The 23116-nt window shown below is 31.1% G+C and overlaps 2 protein-coding genes across 4 annotated transcripts in view; one reads left to right on the top strand and one right to left on the bottom strand.

Moving 5' to 3' along the window:
* Positions 1-7202: 7202 nt before the first annotated feature.
* On the bottom strand, positions 7203-20958 carry LOC127704186 (archaemetzincin-2-like). Of its 3 annotated transcripts, XM_052208122.1 has the most exons (4): positions 20858-20952; positions 14945-14983; positions 11091-11878; positions 7203-7518 (listed from the first exon to the last, which is right to left on the bottom strand). In XM_052208122.1, the coding sequence occupies exons 3-4, from the start codon at positions 11853-11855 to the stop codon at positions 7222-7224; spliced, it is 1062 nt and encodes a 353-aa protein (XP_052064082.1). In that variant the 5' UTR covers positions 11856-11878; positions 14945-14983; positions 20858-20952; the 3' UTR covers positions 7203-7221. The 3 variants fall into 3 exon arrangements, with proteins under 3 accessions (XP_052064082.1, XP_052064083.1, XP_052064084.1); XM_052208123.1 differs by lacking the exon at positions 14945-14983 and having other exon boundaries at positions 20858-20958; XM_052208124.1 differs by lacking the exon at positions 14945-14983 and having other exon boundaries at positions 20915-20958.
* A 225-nt stretch (positions 20959-21183) lies between these two features.
* LOC127704178 (kinesin-like protein KIF6) overlaps positions 21184-23116 on the top strand; it is a 72539-nt gene continuing 70606 nt past the window's right edge. Inside the window, exon 1 of the mRNA XM_052208073.1 lies at positions 21184-21227. The gene's annotated coding sequence lies outside the window, so the exon portion shown is untranslated. The remainder of the gene's footprint in view (positions 21228-23116) is intronic.

Below are 23116 nucleotides of genomic sequence, written 5' to 3'. Positions count from 1 at the left end.
TCTTGTTTTGTCTTGTCTATAGTCGGGAAATTTTTCATTTAATTAATTTCATTTGAAAAGGTTAAAAAAATATAGAGCTAATTCATTGCACAATGTGGCGTCCTTTGGGATAAAAAAACCTTTCAACTACGAGGAAAGTCCTATAATATAAGACTTCATAGGTGTGGTTCAGCATTGATTAAAAAAAAAAAACGGATAATGCATCAATAGAGTGCCTTATACATTAAAAAAAAATACCAAAATATATGTATTTGAATATGTGTGTGTTTTGTTCTAATTTTTTGTCCATTTAACACGTTTTGACTATTTAAACCACGTGGATCCACATATTTACAAGACACTGTCATTTGGCATTTTCATTGTTTTACTTAATTTCTTTAAACTCCTCATATATAGTTTTATATTATTCAAAGACAGCTTTTATATGCAAATTTTATTAAAACAAATATTTTTCGCCATCAAAACTCATTCTTGTCCAGTAACACATTTCTTAAACGAGTGAAATTGTGAAATATTTTTTTTAAGCTTTTATCTTTATTGCGATAGCCTATGTGTAAAAAAAAAACGTACGATACGTGTATAGTTTCAAACTTTATTAAGTAAGATGTATTCCCCCATTTACGCTCATTCTTGTCCAGTAATAAATTCCATGAACTTTGGGTATTTTTTCTAAACAATTTCAAGTAGTAAGATTAGGTTTTACATCGAGCTCATGGGAAATTATGAACTTTTTGGTCTTACAGAAAATTATGCTATTTCACAATAAGGTTTGCAAGACTCAAGAACAGCGAGACGACTATTTTGCAGATTGTTGAATGATACTCAGTCCTTTCTAACAACAACTAAGTCCTAATGTACAGATTTTGAGTTACAAAAACCCCAGAAACTTGTTCATTAGCCAAACCAAAGAAAGAAACCAAGGCAAGCATGTACTCTGCCAAGATATTAGACTTTAGATATTAAAACAAAAACACACTTGTCTGCCTTTGTATGATTATATTGAACAGATATATCATGTTAAGGAGGGGTATTTGCGAAAAATACCAGTCGAGAGAATGTTAAATTTTGCGAGCTGTAAGGCGAGGGAAATTCATTCTCAAGACTGGTATTTTTTCGCAAATACCCCTCAAGAACATGCTATATCTGTTTAATTACACCGAATGTTAACGTTCAAAAACGCATTGATGATCGTGACGTTACAAGCGTCCAGTCGGATAGAGTATTTTTTGGCAAATACCATGGCAGAGAGGGTAAAAAAGGCATATCCTTTTTGCATATACCCCGGCGGTGTTAAAAAATGAACGATATTCATTTGATAACAGTAAATTGGTGAAAAATACACTGGATATCAACCAATCAAAACCCAGGATTCTTACATAAGCTGTAATTATAAATAAAATATGATATTCGTTTATTTAGTTGATGTTGGAGAGGGGAAAAAAATTCACAAAGAAAAACAAAAACGAACTTGTAATAGACAAACTATACAACAATTTCTTTTACTTATGATAACTGCAGAACGTACAATAACAAATTAATTTCGCTGTCCTCTTTACACATAAACTGTATCAAAATACATTGAATGGGACTATTTTTTTGCTCCATTATTGTAAATTTCACTACACTATAAATAAAATAAATTTAAATACATAAATCAATTCCAAAACAACTTTAAAATATCGCACAATTAAATTTTATCAAGACTGTTCTAATAACATGATATTCATAAGAAATAAGGATATCCAATCAATTTTGTTGATTGGATTATTCACTACTGAGTAGTTCTCTAATCAGTGACATGTGCCCTCATTATTTTATAAAAATAATAAATATCTATTTAAGTTCGTTTTCAAAATCTACCAAAATTTACCACTACAATAAACAGCGTGCAACAAATATGTCGTTCTTCCTGTGTGCATATACGATGACTATAAAGTATCCTGAGTGCGCTTTGTATGTCCTGAGTGCACTCAGGAGGTCCTGAGCAGTGTTTAGACATACCCCCTGGAACATGCAGCTTGGTCAATTGATTCCTAAACAAATGATTTGTATGTTTTTGAGTTCTAGAAAAAATAAGGCTTCACTTTTTCATTGTTTTCACATGAAATACTTTAACAAATACTGCTGATGCACCAGAAAACTAGAGTGTGCCCTGAAAACAGGATATACCCCACTTCTCCTGACTTGTGCCCAACCTGATCTAGTTTATAGATTGTATTCAGGGATTGGATCCATTCATAAACATGGAGGCAGTTTCTAAAAATAGAACATAGAGTCAATAAAATTTTTTGGCTTTCATCTCAAAAACTAAAGCAGTTAAAGCAAAACTGATATAGGTGAAAGTGTTAACAGGTTATAGGAGCACTAGCTGTCAAAATCATATTCACTGATTTGACTCAAATTCTCATATTTGATTTATAACATACTAAAACACATATCCAACTTATAATAAGTCTTAAATAAACAGTTACCAGTGCATATACTAGATAATATATAACAGAAATTTTTGTGTATTTTAGTCTAGACGCCATCTAATTAACTATCGAGATGACCCCGAAAACTACCGACAGTCACATAACACGATATAAACATAAACATAGATATAAATAGACATGGTCCTCGTGGAAATGGATTTTTCTATGTCTATTTGATTTCATGTTTCAGGTTAAAATTATTTTTTTTTTTTCAATTTTACCTGTATAGGAATGTTTTTTTTTTGTGGATCGAATTAGTCAATCAAATGATTTACCTTTGTTTCACTCTCAATGTTGACATTCTTTTCTTTTAATAACTGAACATGAATCAGTCATGTGTAATTCATCTCTAGCTAAAGGATTAAATTTAAGTTCACATGAATATGGTCTCAATGAGGTCGAATTATTCACTTGCAAGTGAATGATACATCATTGATGTATCTTAGCTTATTTTGACAAAATTGAACCATACTGGCTACTAAAACTGAATAATTATTTCACTATTTCACTTTCATTAATGATTGAACAAAAAAAGTCAGAATCTAAATGTTTTAGGTATCTCGTAGCTAGTGCCCCTTTAACATCTACCTGTCAAGTAATCTTCAGACCAATGGGACAACTTATTGAGGGGTCACTGTCCAGAAATATTTAATTTTTTGGAAATTTACAGTTATGGGTTATGCATTACCTTTAATATATGTTATAGAATGAGAGAAATTGTTCAGCAAAGTGCAGATCTACAAATAAGTCAAATGCCTAAAACTGAAATTACAAGTGAGTGATATCAGACTCTCATGAATCTCTTGTTAAACTTTAAGTTCAAAAGGCTATTTTTTTTTATATTTTCTTTTCTACCACAGCTAAATAACCCCTTGTCTGAAGGAGTCGGAAAGACTCTTGTTTGAGAAAGGATTTGTATAGTAACTATACAAATCCTTGGCTTGAGGGATATCCCTCATTTGGGGGGTTGTTCCCAACGGGTTATCAGGATCAAGGATCACTAAAAACACTTTTGCCCATTGTTTAAAGCACAGACATATATACATGTCTGTTAAAAGTGATTGCTTCAATACTGTTCCAGGGTTCTAATCACCAGCATATAGATTTTTTTTTATTATTTCTACAATTTATTTTCAACAAATATTAGGAGGTGAATCTTACCATAATTTAAACAAGAATTTTTTTTTAAGAATTACAAACTTTTGTATATGAAATGCATTCTACTTACCAGATACATACCTTAGGTCAGTCAGTGCCCCCCCACCTTTATGCAAAGTTCTGGATCCGCCACTGGCATATTACATGTGGTCATTTCTCCTGTCAAAAAACTAATGACAAAATTCAGGTCCTTAGTTCAAGTGTCAAAATTACAGGTGAACTTAATTAACAACTGTTCACTACTTTCCATTTTATAACAGGAAATGGAATGATTATATCACCAGGTAATTTTAACACCTTGGATAGGTATAAAGTAGATAATCTTTGTGTATTTTTTTACCCATGACTGTGCAAGAACCTAATAATTTGGTCACGGTGGATAAAACCCCCTCATCATCATGTATTGTCATGCAGACATACTAATTATCTGATTATTCAAAAAAAATTTTTTAGGAAATTAAATAAATTTTTTTGAACATGGCATTAAAAGATCCTGGTCATATCTTAAAACTGAACAATTGTTTTCCAATTGAAGTAAGGCCAGGGTTAACATTTTGAAGTATTAAAATCGTTTAATAAAGATACACACTTAATTATAATTAAAAATGAAGATACAAAAATAATGTACAAGTGAAATATAAATTTGATAAACTAATTCACCACCAATGAAGTAAATATTTCAAGGCTATTGTTAACTGATTTTTCAGAGACATGGAAAAGAAAAGGGAAAAAAATCTTCAAAACTGTTTATTTCATAATTTTATGTTTTAAAGAAAAAATTTCAGACAAAAATGCAAATGATATTTATTTTTAGACTTTTTGTCATGATCCTTAATCCAATATAAACTTATGATAAGGCAAAATAAGGCCATTATTTCATTTCAGTACAAAATATAGTTTAAAGAGGAATAACTCTTGCTTTTTAAATTATAAAGAAAATGTTTCAAACATTTAATTATAGTACAATACTTGTGCAGCTAAATTCATCTACACATAGCTTACAACTTCTGTTTAATTTGATCATTTCTACTTTAAAACATGTTTTGTTTTATGAAAAAAAAGTTAAAAATTGTGCACATCCTAAACATGGAGGAATATGTGCACCTGCATTGGCATAAAGCAACATATAACCTGAATCAATATAAAAGAGGGAAAAAAAACTTTTAAACAAGTTTTTATATCTTTTTTAGTTCTATATGTAGAGTAGGGTATTATAATATATTCTTTCAAAAATTCTGCAGTAAAGCCTATAATCAAAGGAAAGAAAAAATAATTAGAAATAGATAACATATAAAATATTTGTTGACAAACAATGATAGGACTGAAAAAATGTTGACAGGATTATTCTATATCATTTGTAGTTGTTTATGCTGTTGTGATAATTTCCCGGGCAACAAGGTTGCAAGAAGTATGCTAATCTAATGCCCCCTTGACCATCCTTCTATCCTTCCTATTTTCATTTTGCATTCTATCTTAAGTTTATTCTTTACAAATTATATGAAACTCATACACAATAATAAGAACCAAAACTCACAAACAGAGTTAGAATTTGGGCAGCGAGTCAGTTACCAACCTAGAGTTATGCCCCTTTATAACTTTGAAAACTGCAATTTTTTTTTTCCTCACCAACTTAATTTTTCAGTCCATCACCACTTGTAGTTGCCTAGCTTATACCTTCATATTGAAGATTTTGATAATCAGAAAAATGTGAAATGTGAGACCCATTTTATCTCAAGCAGTCAAGGGAGGCTTGTAAAAATTGATGGACTTATGAAAATTAACAATATTGTTGACAGGATAGCCCCTTCATTTATATTTTATCGACAATTTGAATAAAGCTTTTGAACTTCAAAAGAGTTGGATTATCAGAAAAAAAACAATCTGAAATGGGGGACTACAATTTTGAGAGGGGGGTTGAGTATTGTTCCTAGTTCTGTCTGTGACAGGATTGCTTCCCTTGAATAGTAGATACTTAATCTCAATAGTTAAATTATCAAATTTTAAAGTCTCGATAGTTAAATTATAGTCCTTGTCTAGGCTCAAACTTTAAAAAATGAGATAATTAAACAATTTTGATTGGATAAATCCTATTATCCACTGATGCAGTACCATCTTTTCTGCACTAGATGCACATTTCAACAATAAATGTCTCATCAGTGATGATTGATGCCAAAATATTTGAAAACATAAAACTTACTAAAAAACAAGAAGTCACTCAGCTTATTAACCAAATGTTGAAATCTAAATGGTAATACTTTAATGTATAAACTATGCCAAACATTCAAAGTCAAGGAACCATTACTGAAGATACAGGGCCAAATAACCACAGTGAAAATGAGAAATACCAAAACTATAACAACTGCATACACCATTACCATTAACTTATTGTCCACTTAAACTGACCTCTGAACACAAACATTAACATGTAAAGATTTCAAATGTTTCAAGTTCAACTAACCATGGTGATAGGTGGGGTCATATACCAGTAATCTCCATGGAAATGAGATGTGCAAATGCTAATACAACTGCATTAAAGTATCATTGACCTATAGCTAGCACTAATGATTCTGCCAAACCACAATTTTTTTTTTATGTTGTGTTGTTCCACAACTGTTCCAGGTTAACATGGTTAAGGGTGGGGTAAACATATTTAACCCAACATTATGTAAGTGTCTGTTCCAAGTCAGGAGCCTGTAATTCAGTGGTTGTCCTTTGTCACTGTATATCATATTTGTTTGTTTTTTTGTTTGTTTGTTTGTTGTTTTTTTTTAAAATAAATCAGGCAATTAGTTTAAGTGTTTTGATTATTTATATAAGTCAAGAATGGGCCTTTGATAGCTTGCTAAGCAGCATGGTTTTGCTCATAGAAGAAGGCTGTACAGTGAACTATATTTTCCAACTTTAAGATCATTTGGTATCTGGTGGGAAGCTTTCTCATTGGAAATCGGTATATACCATATCTTCTTACTTTTATATTGATACATTTCTAATGCTGCTGCAGACAGAAACAACGCAACTAAGTCTTGCTATTTTCGAATTTATCATGCCAAGACAAAACTAGGTTAACTCCACAACATATATTTTGCCTGTCTCAAGTCAAGGACCTTCCAGTTCAGACAAATTTTCTTCCCTTTGGGACATCTTTAATTGACAAAAAAAATATTGTATTGTATTGTATTCATAAAACACAGAAAAGAATACTATTAACATGTCATTGGTTCATGTTTTCTCATATTTGTTTTTCCTAAATTGTTTTGTTATTAGGCTGTTAGTTTTCTGAATTTAATTGTTTATATTTTTGTGTCAGGGCCTTTTATAGCTGATTTCATGTTATGAGTTTTTCTCGTTGTTAAAAGCTGTATTGTTGTATATAAATGATAACATCCAATTCATTTGAACTTTGGTAAATAGTTGTCTCATTGGCAATAATACCACATTTCCATATTTCTATATTAAACTACAATTAAATTGTTTTTTTCTTTATATGTTTCATATACTTAATTGTGTAGGATGTCAACAATAGTTGTATAATTGTTTATCCTTCATTATGACAAACAATTTAAAAATAAGTTGGATCTCTGTTATACATTTATTGAACAATTTCTTCATTTGATAAAAATTCTCTACATTTCTTAAGAAATTTGAGACTCTGTGACCACTTCTCTGAAGGAAATTGTTGATGTATATCTGTTATAAAATTTTCTAACTTCTGGTATCTCTCAGCTACACTGAACTGACATACATGTTGAATTTTGTGTAAACAGACTGGACAATAAAACAACGGTTGGTTCATTGCATCAACCATTGACAAGCTTTCATTCATGTGACACAGAAAGAACTCACAATGTTCAAGTCCAAACAGATGTCCTAGTTCATGACTGGAAACCTGAAAATTTTCAAATTCAGAGAATCATTCAATATTTTGAGAATAATTTTCCAATTCCAAAGAATCATTTATTTCCAACAAAAGTGACAAACCTAAGTATTCTGTTTTTAATTGCTTTATTGTTTTTAATAACAGTTTTCAGAAGGTTGTTACTTTACACTGGAATAACATTGTCACCTGTTTCACTTCTGTGATGTCTATGAAGACTCTAGTATTTTATATATATAATACTTTAATTCCTGTGAATCCACCCACCTTGCTCATGTTGCTAAGTTTAGTATAATCGGGCACTTTTATTTTTATATGTCAATTAAATATTACCAGGAATTTAGGGAAAATAAAACTGCTTCAAAAACTCTTTGTTACCATTGTACTCTATAAATGGTTTATATGACCATTTATTTGTGTTCTTCAACATCTCTCTAATAATTCTGTTCCTTGAATTTTCAGTGAACTGTGAGTTTTTGTTCCCCATTAAAGGTTGCACTTTGTAAATACAGCTGTTTCTCAAACCACACCTCTTTTGGGGAGATATAGAATATTCATAGATAATTAATTTTGTTTACAAACTGGATCCCAATGGTGATCTCTATGTTTCATCTCATACAGACATAACTTGGGAACGTAAATCACCAGTAAATATACATATGCATATTGTTTATATTGAAATCTGTGGTAATCCTACTGTTAAGGTAGGGGTAGTTAAGAAATTTAGTGTTAGTTTAAACTCTTAGAAGTTCGGGGCATATAAACGTTGAAAATATGCCGCACAGCCCTATATTTTGACCTTAGAAAAAAATAGTAGTGCATATGAACTTTCCATTCTAGGATATGATTTTTTTCAAAACTTCATAGTAAAAGTGGTACAGTTTTAGTCGTAAAAGGAGTTCCTATGGGAAATTGTATTGTCAATATTTACAGAAATGCAACCTATATTGGGTGAAAAAAGAGAACATACGGAATTTATCCAAATTTGGTTTATCTCACAGGTTTTAATGAAATTAACTCAAATATGAAGTTTTATAAATATTTCATGAAGATTGAGAAAATCCTGGGCCTTAGCTATGATGACTCAGCATAAATTCACAGTTTACAGTATGCATAGTTTACATAAAGCCCTGAATGCAAAATAAATTCATCATATATGCATATTGATAGTTAAATTGTTGAGAAGTGCTTATTTTTACTCTTCGCAGTCATTGAAACTCATAGATCCTTCCTGAATATTATTGGTGGGGTGTTTTTGTACTGTCGATAACCCAAAAGTAAACCGTAACACCTAAATCTGCTTTTTTTGTCACCGCGACATAAAAAATACAAGCTAGAAATTACTTTAATATCTCAAAAAATATACATTAGTGTGTTCTATCCTGAATATGTACTAAATATTTCATATTGCTAGAAACAGCAAAATAATTGAGGGAATTTGAGGCCCCAGGGGCAAAAAACAGAGAAAATTGCCTACCCCCTGGGTCATAAAACAAATAATTTAACTTGTAAATGATATGATTTTATGATTTTAAAGGTCTTTATATAGAAAACAATAACTGTGCTTGGATTAAGTTATGCAAAAATCAGATGTTAGCAGTCATTTCTATAAATTTTAAGTGAATTTATACATCAGACTTGTATCTGCATACATACAACTATTGCAAATATGGCTTTGTTTTAACACTTCTAGTTCATATATTAGCTAAATTATGTCAGATATATGGTTAGAGATGATACTGTTGTGACAAGAATTCTTAACTGGCCATTTGAGGCAGAAATTGTGAATTTTCATTGACAAATAGGCATACAGTAAGATGTGGACTGGAGACAGAGGCAGGATTGGGTACTTTATATAATCTTGAATGTTGGAATAATTGACTGCTAAACATTACATTTACTGTAACAGTATTCTGAAATGCTTTCAATTTGTTATCAGAACAGTTTTAAACAGATTCTAGGCATTTCATGTCAGATAACATGCAAATAGGGTAAGCTGGCAATAATTAAAGTCTTGTTTTCAAATTCTTTAAAAAACTGAAACTGGGGAGGGGGTATAAAATGTACAGTAAAAGAAAACTTAGAATATATGCAGTGATTTCTATAAGGCTATAAATATGATAAATATGTATAAATGTGAGAAAAAGTGTTTTTTGAGAGTTTTCTGTTTCAATAAAGGTTTGTATAGGTTGCACTTTGTAAATACAGCTGTTTCTCAAACCACGCCTCTTTTAGGGAGATATAGAATATTCATAAATAATTAATTTTGTTTACAAACAGGATCCCAATGGTGATCTCTATGTTTCATCTCATAGAGACATAGCTTGGGAACGTAAATTACCAGTAAATATACATATGCATATTGTTTATATTGAAATCTGTGGTAATCCTACTGTTATGGTAGGGGTGGTTAAGAAATTTAGTGTTAAAAAAATAGTAGTGCATATGAACTTTCCATTCTAGGATATGATTTTTTTCAAAACTTCATAGTAAAAGTGGTACAGTTTTAGCCGTAAAAGGAGTTCCTATGGGAAATTGCATTGTCAATATTTACAGAAATGCAACCTATAGACCTCACAATGACTTTGAGATGAAGAATTGCAACAAAAGTGATGTTCCTTTGCTTTGGATCATTCTGTCAAATGTATGTAGAACTTTTATTATTATTTATTCCTATTAGTGAATTTGTTCTTTCTATTATTTTGTGTCCTACAGTGCAATCTATACAAATTACAATTTAATTACTAATATAAGAGGTATGGATTATCACAAAAGGATATATTTGCTTGTGTATAAATCAATGAAACAGCAACCCAACACAAAACATTTACAGTTTAGCATGCAGACTTCAACAAGAGATAATAGTGTAAAGTGATGATATACCCTAAATTCCCTTTGTTAGACCAAATATGTGTTCTGAGTAAACTTTAATCTGTACAATATTCTTTAGTGAACAATAACATTGTATACAAATACAACCACTGACAAGTTTCTGCATTTCACATGCACATTAACATAGAATATGTATATTATATATAGTTTTGTGAGTACTCATTCTTTATCCCTTTTTTTCTCAATCTGTATAAAAACAACAGGTTAAAATTAAAAGCCCTAGAAAAAACATGACTTAGGCAATACATGAAACAATAGATCTATAATTTAGAAGGAAATTTAATGAAACATTATATTCATGTTTCTTATTAAAATAAATTAAATTGTTTTATAAAAAATACAAGCAAGGTTGACAATTTAAATTTAAAATAATCCTGGTTGCAATCTATACACAGTGATCTTTTCCATCCCCCCCCCCATAAAAAAAAAGAAAAATTGTATTAATGTCTTTTATGTCCCTAAATTGTTTAAACTATCTTTAATCAGGAAAACATTAAACAACAGATTATTTAAACGAATAAAAAATATGTAAAACTAATAAGTGAGATATTTTAAACAAATATATTTTTGTTAATCCACAGAATGCATTTCCCTTATATTGATATATATATATATATTTACAATTTTTAATGATAGAATGATGTGTGTAGGCTTGTATTATATAACATTGATACATGTGTATGAAAATTTACCTTCAATAATCTCCACAAAATTTCAGAGGTGATTTCAGTTATATCTTTAGGATTTTTAGGGTCAAATGTTGATGGCGGACATCTTCCAAAACTAAATACACCTGACTTATGTTTACAGGAAGCTTCTCCTAAAGCAAAGTTATACTTCTCTTCAGGATATAAGTCTGTCCATGTCATACCCATAATGCAATATCCATCGGAGGGGTTGACATTTTGAAGAGGTGTAAAGAAATCCGTCACTAAATACTGCAGCTGTTCTGTTACTATATGACACCTTTCTCTAATATTCCAATCCACGTTTTTTAAGTTGATGTTATCCAACCATCGCACATCCATTCCCATGTGATAAATCTTTAAAAAATTCTCAATAAATTGAAATAATGTGTATGAACTTGACTGCAAAGTTATTCTAAAATTCTTGACGAAATCTGGGAAGTCATTTATCTGCACCAAATATATTACTCTTTTTGGTGAAGTAAATAAATGTTTTAAAAAATCTAAATCCAAACTCGATTTCCACTGAACATATGTTTGATGACAAAATAATTTCTTCTTCTTTGGTAATGGTTTGAATATTTGTGAATCACTGTCTTTATTTTTACAATTCTTGACAGTATCAATATCAGAGTTATCTCCCCTTCCATCAGCTTGATCTAAGTATATTTGACTGAGGTTAAAAAAATGCCTTTCATCAGGGGGTTTCCCATTTAATTTTCCAATTAGGAAAATGGATTCTGAACTCTGTGTGGAAAACAAACTACCCATTGCATTTCATCTGTCTGACAACTCTGAAATATAATTTTTAAATTATTTTTATATTTTATTGGTAATTATTAGCAATGTGTTTAAGTCCATATCACACATTTAAAGTGCATGAACTGTAATGTATACATATGTAATGTTTAATATTGATTCACTCATAGGGTCTTTGCATCGGAAATAAACACATTTATTGTAAACCAGATATTGGCATGATACGGGTTATGTTCTTTTCATATATTTTATGATGGTATGATACTAAACCGCTAACGGGAGAAATTGTGCTTAATTTTCATATGATGAAGACATAATCTTTCAATCAGTTTAATTGAGGTCTGGAGCTGGCATGTCAGTAACTGCTAGTAGTCCTTTGTTAATTTATGTATCATTGTCATTTTGCTTAGTTTCTTCTGTTACCTATTCTGACATCAGACTCAGACTTCTTTTAAACTGAGTTTTACTGTGTGTATTGCTGTGTGTTTGTTTATTCTACATTGGCTAGAGGTATAGGGGAGGGTTGAGATCTCACAAAACATGTTTAACCCCGCATTTTTGCACCTGTCCCAAGTCAGGCGCCTCTGGCCTTTGTTACTCTTGTATGTTTTTTTTTAATTTTAGTTCATTTATATGTTTCGGAGTTTAATGTGTAATCCGTTTTCACTGAACTAGTACACATTTTTGTTTAGGGGCCAGCTGAAGTCCGCCTCTGGCTGCGGGATTTTCTCGCTGTGTTGAAGAACCATTGGTGGCCTTGAGCTGTTTTCTGCTCTTTGGTTGGGTTGTTGTCTCTTTGACACATTCCCCATTTCCATTCTCAATTTTACTGTCTAAATTTAATTGACAAAAAAAAAAGAAGGGTTTTGTAATATGAAAAGAATGAATGCAGTAATAATTTAGCAATGCAGTTAATCTTTCCACCCTTGATTAGTCTTTCAACCTTAAATAAATGGTTAATGATTAATTATACAAAAAAAAGTTCAGTTTTATTTTTATTCTGTTATTTTAACAATTATAAAAAATAAATTTATATTTAAGATTGTGTATCCTAATGGCACAACAAACATGTCCACTCCATAAGTGTACTCTGCTCCAAGACAGTCAGGTTTTTATTTTAATCAATAACACAAGGAAATGAATAACAACATTTCATTTATGCAAGAAAATATATATGAATAATCAAAATATTCTTTGTATGCATAGTTCTTGCCAAGTTTTGTTATGGTAAGCCAAAGTTTGGTAATGGTAATCCAAGTGATTTCAGAGTAAAAACATTAATCTTGTATGTGCTCAACAACATACTAGGATTTTCAATTCCGGAGGGAGATATACGTTTTCTGATTTAAATGAAACATTTGACAAAGCAGTGACCTAGCTAGACAAAAGTAGAGGCACTCTCTGTTTGTTCTGTGCTCCCCTCTGCTCTTATAGGTTGTCATAGACCTGTTGGTAGTGGACTATCATTGAATCCTTTAGAGTTAATGAGTTCCCATCTGCCTTATCTGTCCAGTAGCCATTGCCTCAATTTAAGCTTTATTTAGATGAAAAATATTGTATGTAAGTTTCTAGTTTATACCGGTAATAAAATAGTTATGTAATTGTGCTTTAACTGAGGTTGCAACTCACTGACACAATTGGCCTTACATGGTTTTGGCTATTCTACTTCATTCCTGTGGGATTTTGAGTTTCTAAATATTTTATATATTTGGCTTTCCCAACTTATTATAATAAACTTAACAAACTGACCTAATGAAGTTATTCCAGAAACTTGTTCTGCATACTTCAAATTGAAGGATGATCAAATCCCCATCTATGGTATTCAAGTAAGTATGCATTGGGTGTGGATTTTGTGGCTTTAGAAAGAAGTAAGAAGAAACTTATTCTCTAAAATACTTTAATATCTGAAAAATCTTGGGAAGAATCTATGTGGGTGTTCATGATGTATAAAGTAAGTTGCACCTTTTGTATTCACTGAATGTTAAATATAATTACCATAGGCTTATCTATCTTGAAATCATACCTCTACCTGGACCTCATAGAAGAAATCCACTTAACAACTCTTCTTTGGAATTGAATTTATCAGACATTTTTCTCACAAATAATAAGGGCCCTGTATCAAGCTGCATCACTGTCTGTCCATCAACAATTTTTGTAAACGCCAAAAATCCAATAGTGTATGTAGGATTCTAATGAAAGTTTGCACTGTTGTTGTGCATAATATATTTTGGTGAAATTTCAGCTCATTTATTTTGGGAAAATACTATTTTTAGTTTAAAAATTACCGATTTGGAGAAAAAGATTTTGTTAAGGCAAATACTTCAAAAGTATAGGTAGGAGGGCAATGAAATAAATTCCCAGTGACAAAAAAAGATTTTTGTGAAATTGGAAAACAAATTGTGATAAAAACTTAGTTTTTGTTAAAAATATATAAATTTTGTGAAACTTTTGTGTGGTTTATGAAAATGTCATTAGTTCATGGGATTTAAAAGTCATGATTTTTAGATAAATATATTAGATCTCAAAGGAAAATATGTATTTCATGAGGTACTTAATTTCAATTCCGCTTGAACCACAAATTCCAAGAAAAATTGATAACCCCCAAACATGCATTGCTTCCTTTGCATCAATATAAAGTATTTGATTCTGTCACTTCTGTGTCTCAAACAAATACACCAGTGGGGCCCTTGCTGACATGTCAGTTCTCTAATTTATTTAGTACTATTAAATTCGTAATTCTTAAGAAAAAATTAGGAGTATGAAAAATATGTGAGCTTGAAATATCATAAATAAAATTTGAGATGGGGATATTAATTAAAAGAGCTATGGAACTTACAAGGCCACCACAGGGTCTGCAACACAGCGAGAAAATCCCGCACACGGTATTGCTTACTTTCCCAATACCTATGTCCTTTAACTGTCTGCCTTAATTTTCAATAATTATAATAGAAAAACAAAGGATATGTGGTATCCATCCAGGACACAAAATCAGTGCATGCACAGCAAAATGCACACAAAAAGCAAAGTAACAGTGCTTGTATTGCTGTTCTTCATCTCTAAGTCACAATGAGGCCTTCAACACAGAGCAAAAAAACACTCACCTCACTGCAAGCTTAAGACGGCTCCTAGCAAAGGTGATCCTTGTAGAACACATTTTTACTGATAATTTTGAATAACACAAAAATGTATGAATGAATTCTAAAATTGAGGAAATATATTGCCTGTTTCTCAGTTATGAAGTACCTGCATGGTTTGGTGTATCCAAATTTCTGGTTACCAGTATTGTCTGATGTGTACATAAAGGTATAATGGTAAAGCAAAATATTGTCCTCCATGACTATGTATCGTGAAATATTGTCCTAATCTATAAAAAACTGTCCAGAGTAGGACAAATTTCCATAGTGAAATTTTGTCTGTATATAGGCAATATTTCACAGATGAATACTATGAAATTTGTCCTGTTAAAGGGAAGTTATATTTTGTGTGCATTGAGACAATATTTCATAGACAGATTATCATGAAATTTTGTCTCATGAAGGGGAGGTTATCAACAGATATCATGTTGGATAATGATATCATTAAAGTGTTTTATTTGACTGATAACTAATAAACACAAATTAATATTCCAGTTACATTGTACTACTGTACCTCCAAAACACTGTCGCAAAAAGATTCGTCAATCTAGTATTTACGAATACTATTAGTACTTTCAATTTTAAACATAAATAAGTGATTGTCAGTACATAACTTATATTTATACAGTATAATGTACTTACAATGGAACATGAGTTACAATTTATGACAAAAATCAGCAAAGACCCATCGAAACAACATCTGATAAACAAATTTAATAATACTTTTAGATATTTGGATGATATTTTGGCTCTCAATAATGACGACTTCAGTATGTATACTAAAGAAATTTATCCTGTTGAACTTACTTTAAATAAAGCTAATACTAACAATGACCACTGCCCTTTCCTCGATCTTGATATCTATATCATTAATGGAAAGCTTAATACTAAAATATATGATAAAAGAGATGATTTTTCATTTCCTATTGTTAATTATCCATTTTTAGATGGTGACGTTCCCTTGTCACCATCTTACGGTGTTTATATATCTCAACTTGTACGATTCGCTCGTGTATGTAACAATGTTTTAGATTTCAACGAGAGAAATTTATGTATTACTGAAAAATTATTACACCAGGGTTTTCGATATCACAAACTAGTCAAAACATTTACTAAATTTTATCATCGGTATAAGGATATCATTCGTAAATATAGCTCAACATGCAGACTTCTTATACGTTCAGGTATTTCACATCCAATTTTTTATGGAAATATTCTTTATAAAGCACAAAAATGTCAGTATTCACCTCTGAAGCTAACAAAACCTTTAAATAGACTTATTAAGAAGGGATATAGTTACGATACTGTTGTCAGGTCATTAAAGATTGCATATTTTGGCGTTAATATCGATTCACTTATAGGGTCTTTGCATCGGCACTAAACACATTTATTTAAAAACCAGTTGTTGGCATGACACGGGTTATATTCTTCTCATATATGTTATGATGGTATGATACTAAACCCCTAACTGGAAGGATTGTGCCTGATATTCATATGATGAAGACATAATCTTTCAATCAGTTTAATTGAAGTCTGGAGCTGGCATGTCAGTTAACTGCTAGTAGTCTGTTGTTATTTATGTAGTATTGTCATTTTGTTTATTTTCTTTGGTTACATCTTCTGACATCAGACTCGGACTTCTCTTGAACTGAATTTTAATGTGCGTATTGTTATGCGTTTACTTTTCTACATTGGCTAGAGGTATAGGGGGAGGGTTGAGATCTCATAAACATGTTTAACCCCGCCGCATTTTTGCGCCTGTCCCAAGTCAGGAGCCTCTAGCCTTTGTTAGTCTTGTATTATTTTTAATTTTAGTTTCCTGTGTACAATTTGGAGTTTAGTATGGCGTTCATTATCACTGAACTAGTATATATATTTGTTTAGGGGCCAGCTGAAGGACGCCTCCGGGTGCGAGAATTTCTCGCTGCATTGAAGACCTGTTAGTGACCTTCTGCTGTTGTCTGTTCTATGGTTGGGTTGTTGTCTCTTTGACACATTCCCCATTTCCATTCTCAATTTTATATGTTAGACAATTCTTTAATCTATAATTAACAAGTTATAAAATATCTATGCAAATTTGAAACTAGCTTATGTTAAAATAAATATTAGTTTGATATATATAGAATAATTTCAGTTATAAATCTAAAAATGTGCATGCTGCATGCATGCAAACTATCATCAGAAGTTATTTCACCGTCAATAGCTTATATTATAAATAGGAGTATCACTACTGGTATATTTCCTTCTGAGCTTAAAAATGCCCATGTCATGCCAAGTCATAAAAAGGGTCCTAAAGATACTGTTGACAACTATAGACCAATATCTATTTTGCCTACTCTTTCAAAGATTTTTGAAAAGCATGTCTGCAAACACCTATACGGATACCTATTAAAATATAAGCTCCTTCATGCAAGTCAGTCTGGATTTAGAAGCCACCACTCTTGTCACACTGCTTTACTAAAACTTATTGATCAGTGGTTCAAAGCCATTGATGATGGAGAAATTATAGGTATTATCTTCCTAGATTTTAAAAAAGCATTTGATCTGGTAGATCACATTATCCTTCTTAAAAAACTGCAGTGATACAAAATTTTAAATTTATCATGTAACTGGTTTAAATCATATCTATCTCATAGATTCCAACAAGTTGAAAATGGGACAATCAAGTCAAGGGCACTAGAAATAAAATCTGGAGTACCTCAGGGCTCCATATTGGGCCCCCTTTTATTTTTATTGTTCATTAATGATTTGCCCCTTCATATAACCTCATCTCAAGCAGACCTCTATGCAGATGATACTACCATCCACTGCACAGGTCGTAGTCTCAATACCATCCTGGACAGCATTACAAATGATTTAGACAGAATTGAAGAATGGTGCAAGGGAAATAAGATGTATATAAATCCAACAAAAACTACATCTATGGTTATTGGTTCTAGACAGAAACTAGCAAAAACAGACCATGTTCTTAATTTGACTGTTGGTAACTCCCACATTAGAGATGTTAATGGCGAAAAGCTCCTAGGGGTTTTTATTGATGAAAATCTTGAGTGGACAGCCCAAATTGACACTTTGTGCACAAAAATCAGTACCAGGCTAAATCTTTTGTCTAGGATAAAGAAATCCCTCCCCCTGGAAACACGAAAGTTATACTTTAATGGTTATATTCTCCCTATTTTGGATTACTGTTGTACAATTTGGGGAAACACCAGTGACCAAAATACAAAGATTAGATAAACTTCAAAAACGAACAGCTAGAATTATTCTTGAACTTCCTTATGATACCCCATCTAATACAATGTTTAAAAAGTTATCATGGCTTCGATTTACTGATCGTGTAATTTACCACAAGGCCTTATATGTTCATAGATGTTTATATGGATCTGTCCCAGAATATTTGTCTAACAAAATCTCCTATGTTACAAATAAAAATGGAATGCAACTTAGATCAAATACTACCCAATTACTTAATATACCAAAGGCAAGAACAAACACATTAAGAAGATCTTTTTCATATTCTGGCCCAACTTTATGGAATAAACTACCAGAAGCACTAAGACACATGTCAATCATAAATACTTTTAAAACAAACTGCTTCAAGTTTTTACTTGAAAATCCAGGAATTATTAAATGATTATGTATCAATGTTGATTATGTTTTCTTATGTTTATCTTTGTTACGAAGAAATTGTGTGATGCATTGTGAGTGGTGTGTGAGGGCCTCAAGGGAGAATAGTGTTTGTACTAATTGAGCATACCCTCTTGAAATAAAGATTATTATTATTATTATTATTATTATTATTGTGTACAATTTTTATTTTGTAATAGTATTTCATAGTGAAATATTGTCATGGACAAAAAATGACACTATTTCATAATGAAATATTGTCCTGGAAAGTATTTCATTATGAAATAGTGTCCACAGACAATATTTTATATGTCCGGCAGACAATATTTCATGGGGGACAATATTTTATGTTACATTATTACTCCACTTGTACATGTGATATTTTGATGGTTTCTTTCTAAATTTGATGATCTTACATTTTTTTTAAGATTTTATGCAGATTATAAATTATGTTTTTTTAGTAAAGCCATAATATAATAATTATATGTCCCTGTTGTTAGGGATAAAAATCCAGCATTATATATAATTTTAACATATAAAATTATTCATGGTTTTAAAATAAAATTGTACAAATCAAATAATTGTCTTCATCACGAATGTAACTGTCATTTTATAACAAGAAACACAAGAAATGTTATCGTAGTCACAAACTGGCACACTTCAAAGGTAATTATGGCAATTATAAAAAAAAAAAAAATAGAAAAAAGCAAAATTGTATTAAAAAAGCAAATGCAGGTCAGGAAATATATGTTTTTGGGCGAAATTGCTGGTGATACATTTTGGTGACATCAAGATTTTACACAGTGAGTGTATGAGAATCAGTGCAACCTGTACTGTAGATGCACAAGATGGTCAGTTAACAAAGGTAATTGTAACCCAGAAGTCAGAATTTTTACAGGGACCTGGGACTGATTATATACTATGTCCCAGCAGGGACTAAGTCTAAAAGTCATTAAGTATTTATTTCCGAATTCTAGTCACTTCGGCACCTGGTTAAATCGGCACCTGGTCAATTCGGTACCAAGTCAAATCGGGACCTTGTTAATTCGGCACCCGAGGTAGTCATTTCGGCACACAAAATTAACATTATGTTTAGCAAGTTAACTGTGTATCATGACTATACACCTTATCGCTATTTTGAAATCTGTCCCGCTTGACCCGAGAATCTGTCCCACTTGAGCTATTGACGTCATACAACAATCACTTTTCCATTGTGGCGTCAGATATTTTCTATTATGACGTAAAAATTTTACTGGAACTTTTGTGATGTCCAGCAATGGCGGACAAATAGCGATAAGGTGTATTGAAGACTGTTAATTTCCATATTTTTTTAAAATATTTTCACTTGAGGTGTTGATCGACGTATATTTGTCTAAAAATACTTGAATTTGATTGGTCCGTTAGCATTGTCCCCCTTGGTTTACACTTCGATAGACCATGTTGCCGAAACTATTTTCGTAACCTTCACTGTGATCTATTCATGCAGATGTATGGGATTAAAGAGTTCAAGCAAATTGAGATTTAATTTTTTTTTTTTTTAAATACATATATAAACTGTTAGTTTCTTGTAGCCTTCAAATTTGGATAACATCTCATTGAAATGAAGTTTTTGATGTAGGTGTTAATTAATTTTATGTTTTATTGAATTAATCGAACATAAATGGATTTCAGACAGACATTATGCATGGCGGCAAACTCCTAAGTTACGAAATGTCAATTATGCATTTGATGGTTACAAAACAGTAGCCAATGTACCAAAAATTGTTAAAGAAAAAATTCAAATGTTTGTTTTAAGAATTATAAGGATTAAACACATTTTTCTAGAGGTTATTGATGTGTAAACTGGGTCGCTGACTCACAAACTTTACATAAAAGTCAGTGTGTGAGTTAATCGCCCCAGTTTACACATCAACTACCTCTAGAAAAAAATCTTTAATCCTATAATAAAAACCGAAAAACTATTCTCAAATAAAAAAGAAGGAAAACGGTAAAATTAATATTTGGTGCCAGTTGAATAACCAAATGCCGAAATGACTTTAAATAGGTGCCGATTTGACTAGATGCCGATTTGACCAGGTGCCGATTTGACTTTTTCTTTAAGAGCCGAATTGACCAGGTGCCGATTTGACTTGTACCCTTATTTCCTGGATTTCACATTTTCAGAATCATCAAATTCAAGGAATTAAAATTAACTGCATGTTTCTGTTTCTACTGAAACTAAATTATGTGTAGAACTGAAGCTAGGCAAGTTACCTCTTTAGTGTATTGACGATTTTAATCAAGTGATTATCAGAAGCTTTTCAATTTTACCCAGATCTTCTTTTACAGGCCACCTGGCAACATGTAAACTTCCGTATGGTGAATATATAATTAAAATTCCTAAACAAAACGAAACAAAGGATAAGCTCATATTTACAACAATTTATCTAACATTGAGCTATCAAGTATATTAATAAAGAGTAAAAAAATATGTTTTTATTATGTCACCTAGTTTTTGGGAGAGAAAAATTTGAATTTGTTTTTACAATGTGACAATAATAAGTAGTTTCGTTTTGTAAGAAAATTTGGTTTGTTATTATATGGGAATAACACACACATGCAGGAAAATGATTTTACATTAACAGTAAGTTATAATTCAATTTACGTTTTGAATTGATACACAAGAATTGATTTATCCTGTATTTGAAATCTTTTTACTTATTTCAAGCAAAATTAATTGATTTTATTGAGTAATGCACATTTTTATTTTGCTCAATTGTTGTTTTGAAACATTTATGGAAGTCTTAAAAGAAGCTGGTAAGAGGAGCCCTAATTAACCTTCAATAGTAATTTTATAAATCAAAGAGGCAAAGAATACAGAATAATCCTGAATGTGTAATTTAAAATATACCCACAGGTATAATTTTACTTACCTCAGCAGCCTTTGAGGTGGTTCACTCATGTGTCTAGGCAGTATAGGGACTGCCAGTATATACATGTATATCTGGGTCTGTTCACCCAAAATTATTTGCTCCCATTCACGATCGCCCCCTTTCACATTGGCACTCTTTTTATTGGTTGTGTGTTGAATACACTTTTAATCAAGTTTAAGTATTGCTATAAATAAGTTTTTTTTTTTAATGTTTCCTCAAAATAAAGGGACATTCTTAAAACGTAAACAGGTTTCCTTTAGTGTTTTATTAATTATTTTGACTAAATAAATCATGAATAAAAGATTGTCATGAAGATTAAGGCAATGTTTATTCATCTAAGATTTGTATTAAAATGAAAGGGTGCAATCAACAGTTTTTTTCTATGACGTCATATTTTAAGGGACCATGCCTAAGTGACCCTTAGTGGTGGAATGGTTAATAAAGATACTTGTATAAAACTAGATATTACTGGAATTAGAATTTTCTCTAGTTTATATTGAAATAAAAATATACTGTACTTTTAATATAGTAAAAAAGTTCTATCCAGAGAAAATGGGGAAAAAGTTGCCTAATCTGAACATAAAAAACCTGAAATCAGGTCATGTGCATACCCATGTAAACATGATACAGACACATTTCCCATAATCAAAACTGTATGAAATTCATAGGTTTTTACCTGGCCTTTAATAAAAATCTTGTTTCAGGGTACGGTTTCCTGCTTCGAAAAGAGCTACAGTGGCTGCAAATAAGTTTTCAATTTTCACTGCCAAAAAAACAGGATGTTTACAGTGTTGTCTCCCCTCAAAACATGAATATTTAATCAATTTTTTAAAATTATTTTAATCATTCAACCTGTTTAATTTGAAAGCTAATTAACTAATTTTTACAATTGAATACAAAAAACATGATACTTTTTCACCAATTATATGAATAAAAAGGGATTTCCCTCCATGGTTATTTTTAGTCGGGGAATAACCCCTAGTTTTTTATACGAAACTGTTTATAGCACCCAAAGGCAGAAGATATCAAATCTTTATTGAGTTTACTCATACCCAGCTAACTACATGCAGTATTTACATCAAAGCTAGTTATAACAACAACCATGATTTTCAAACACAGACCAAATTCAATTATACAAAATTTCATCATTAAAATTTAATTATTAATTATCAAATCACAAAACAAAACAAAACAAAATTTCATATAAAATTTTTCAAATTTTTATTTATGAAATTTATGTATTTTGATAAATATATTTAAAAACATCTAATGATTCAACCAGTATTTGAATAAGAAATAAGGTGCAAATTTGTGGTGTGTGAACGTGTTAGAGTGTGAACGTGTTTTGGGAGTGAACGGACCTGATACCTGACTGCAAATTGTCAAATAAAAAATATCACATGGACCATAAGAGCTGCAGTTCTGCAGCTACATTGTGTAACTATGACCTAGACCAGCCACCTCCCACTTCAATCCAGTATTTACTGTCCCATAAATTATTTTGATATTATAGCTATGTATGTTTTATTTAAGAACATTATGTTTTTAAACAAGATCATCTGACTGAAAGTTTTATCGCCACCTTTTTTTAATAAGGTTT

This window comes from Mytilus californianus, unplaced genomic scaffold (assembly GCF_021869535.1).
Source record: "Mytilus californianus isolate M0D057914Y unplaced genomic scaffold, xbMytCali1.0.p SCAF_6, whole genome shotgun sequence".
Lineage (NCBI taxonomy): Eukaryota > Metazoa > Mollusca > Bivalvia > Mytilida > Mytilidae > Mytilus > Mytilus californianus.
The sequence above is the reverse complement of the archived record's forward strand: the minus strand, read 5'-3'. Positions and strand labels throughout refer to the sequence as shown.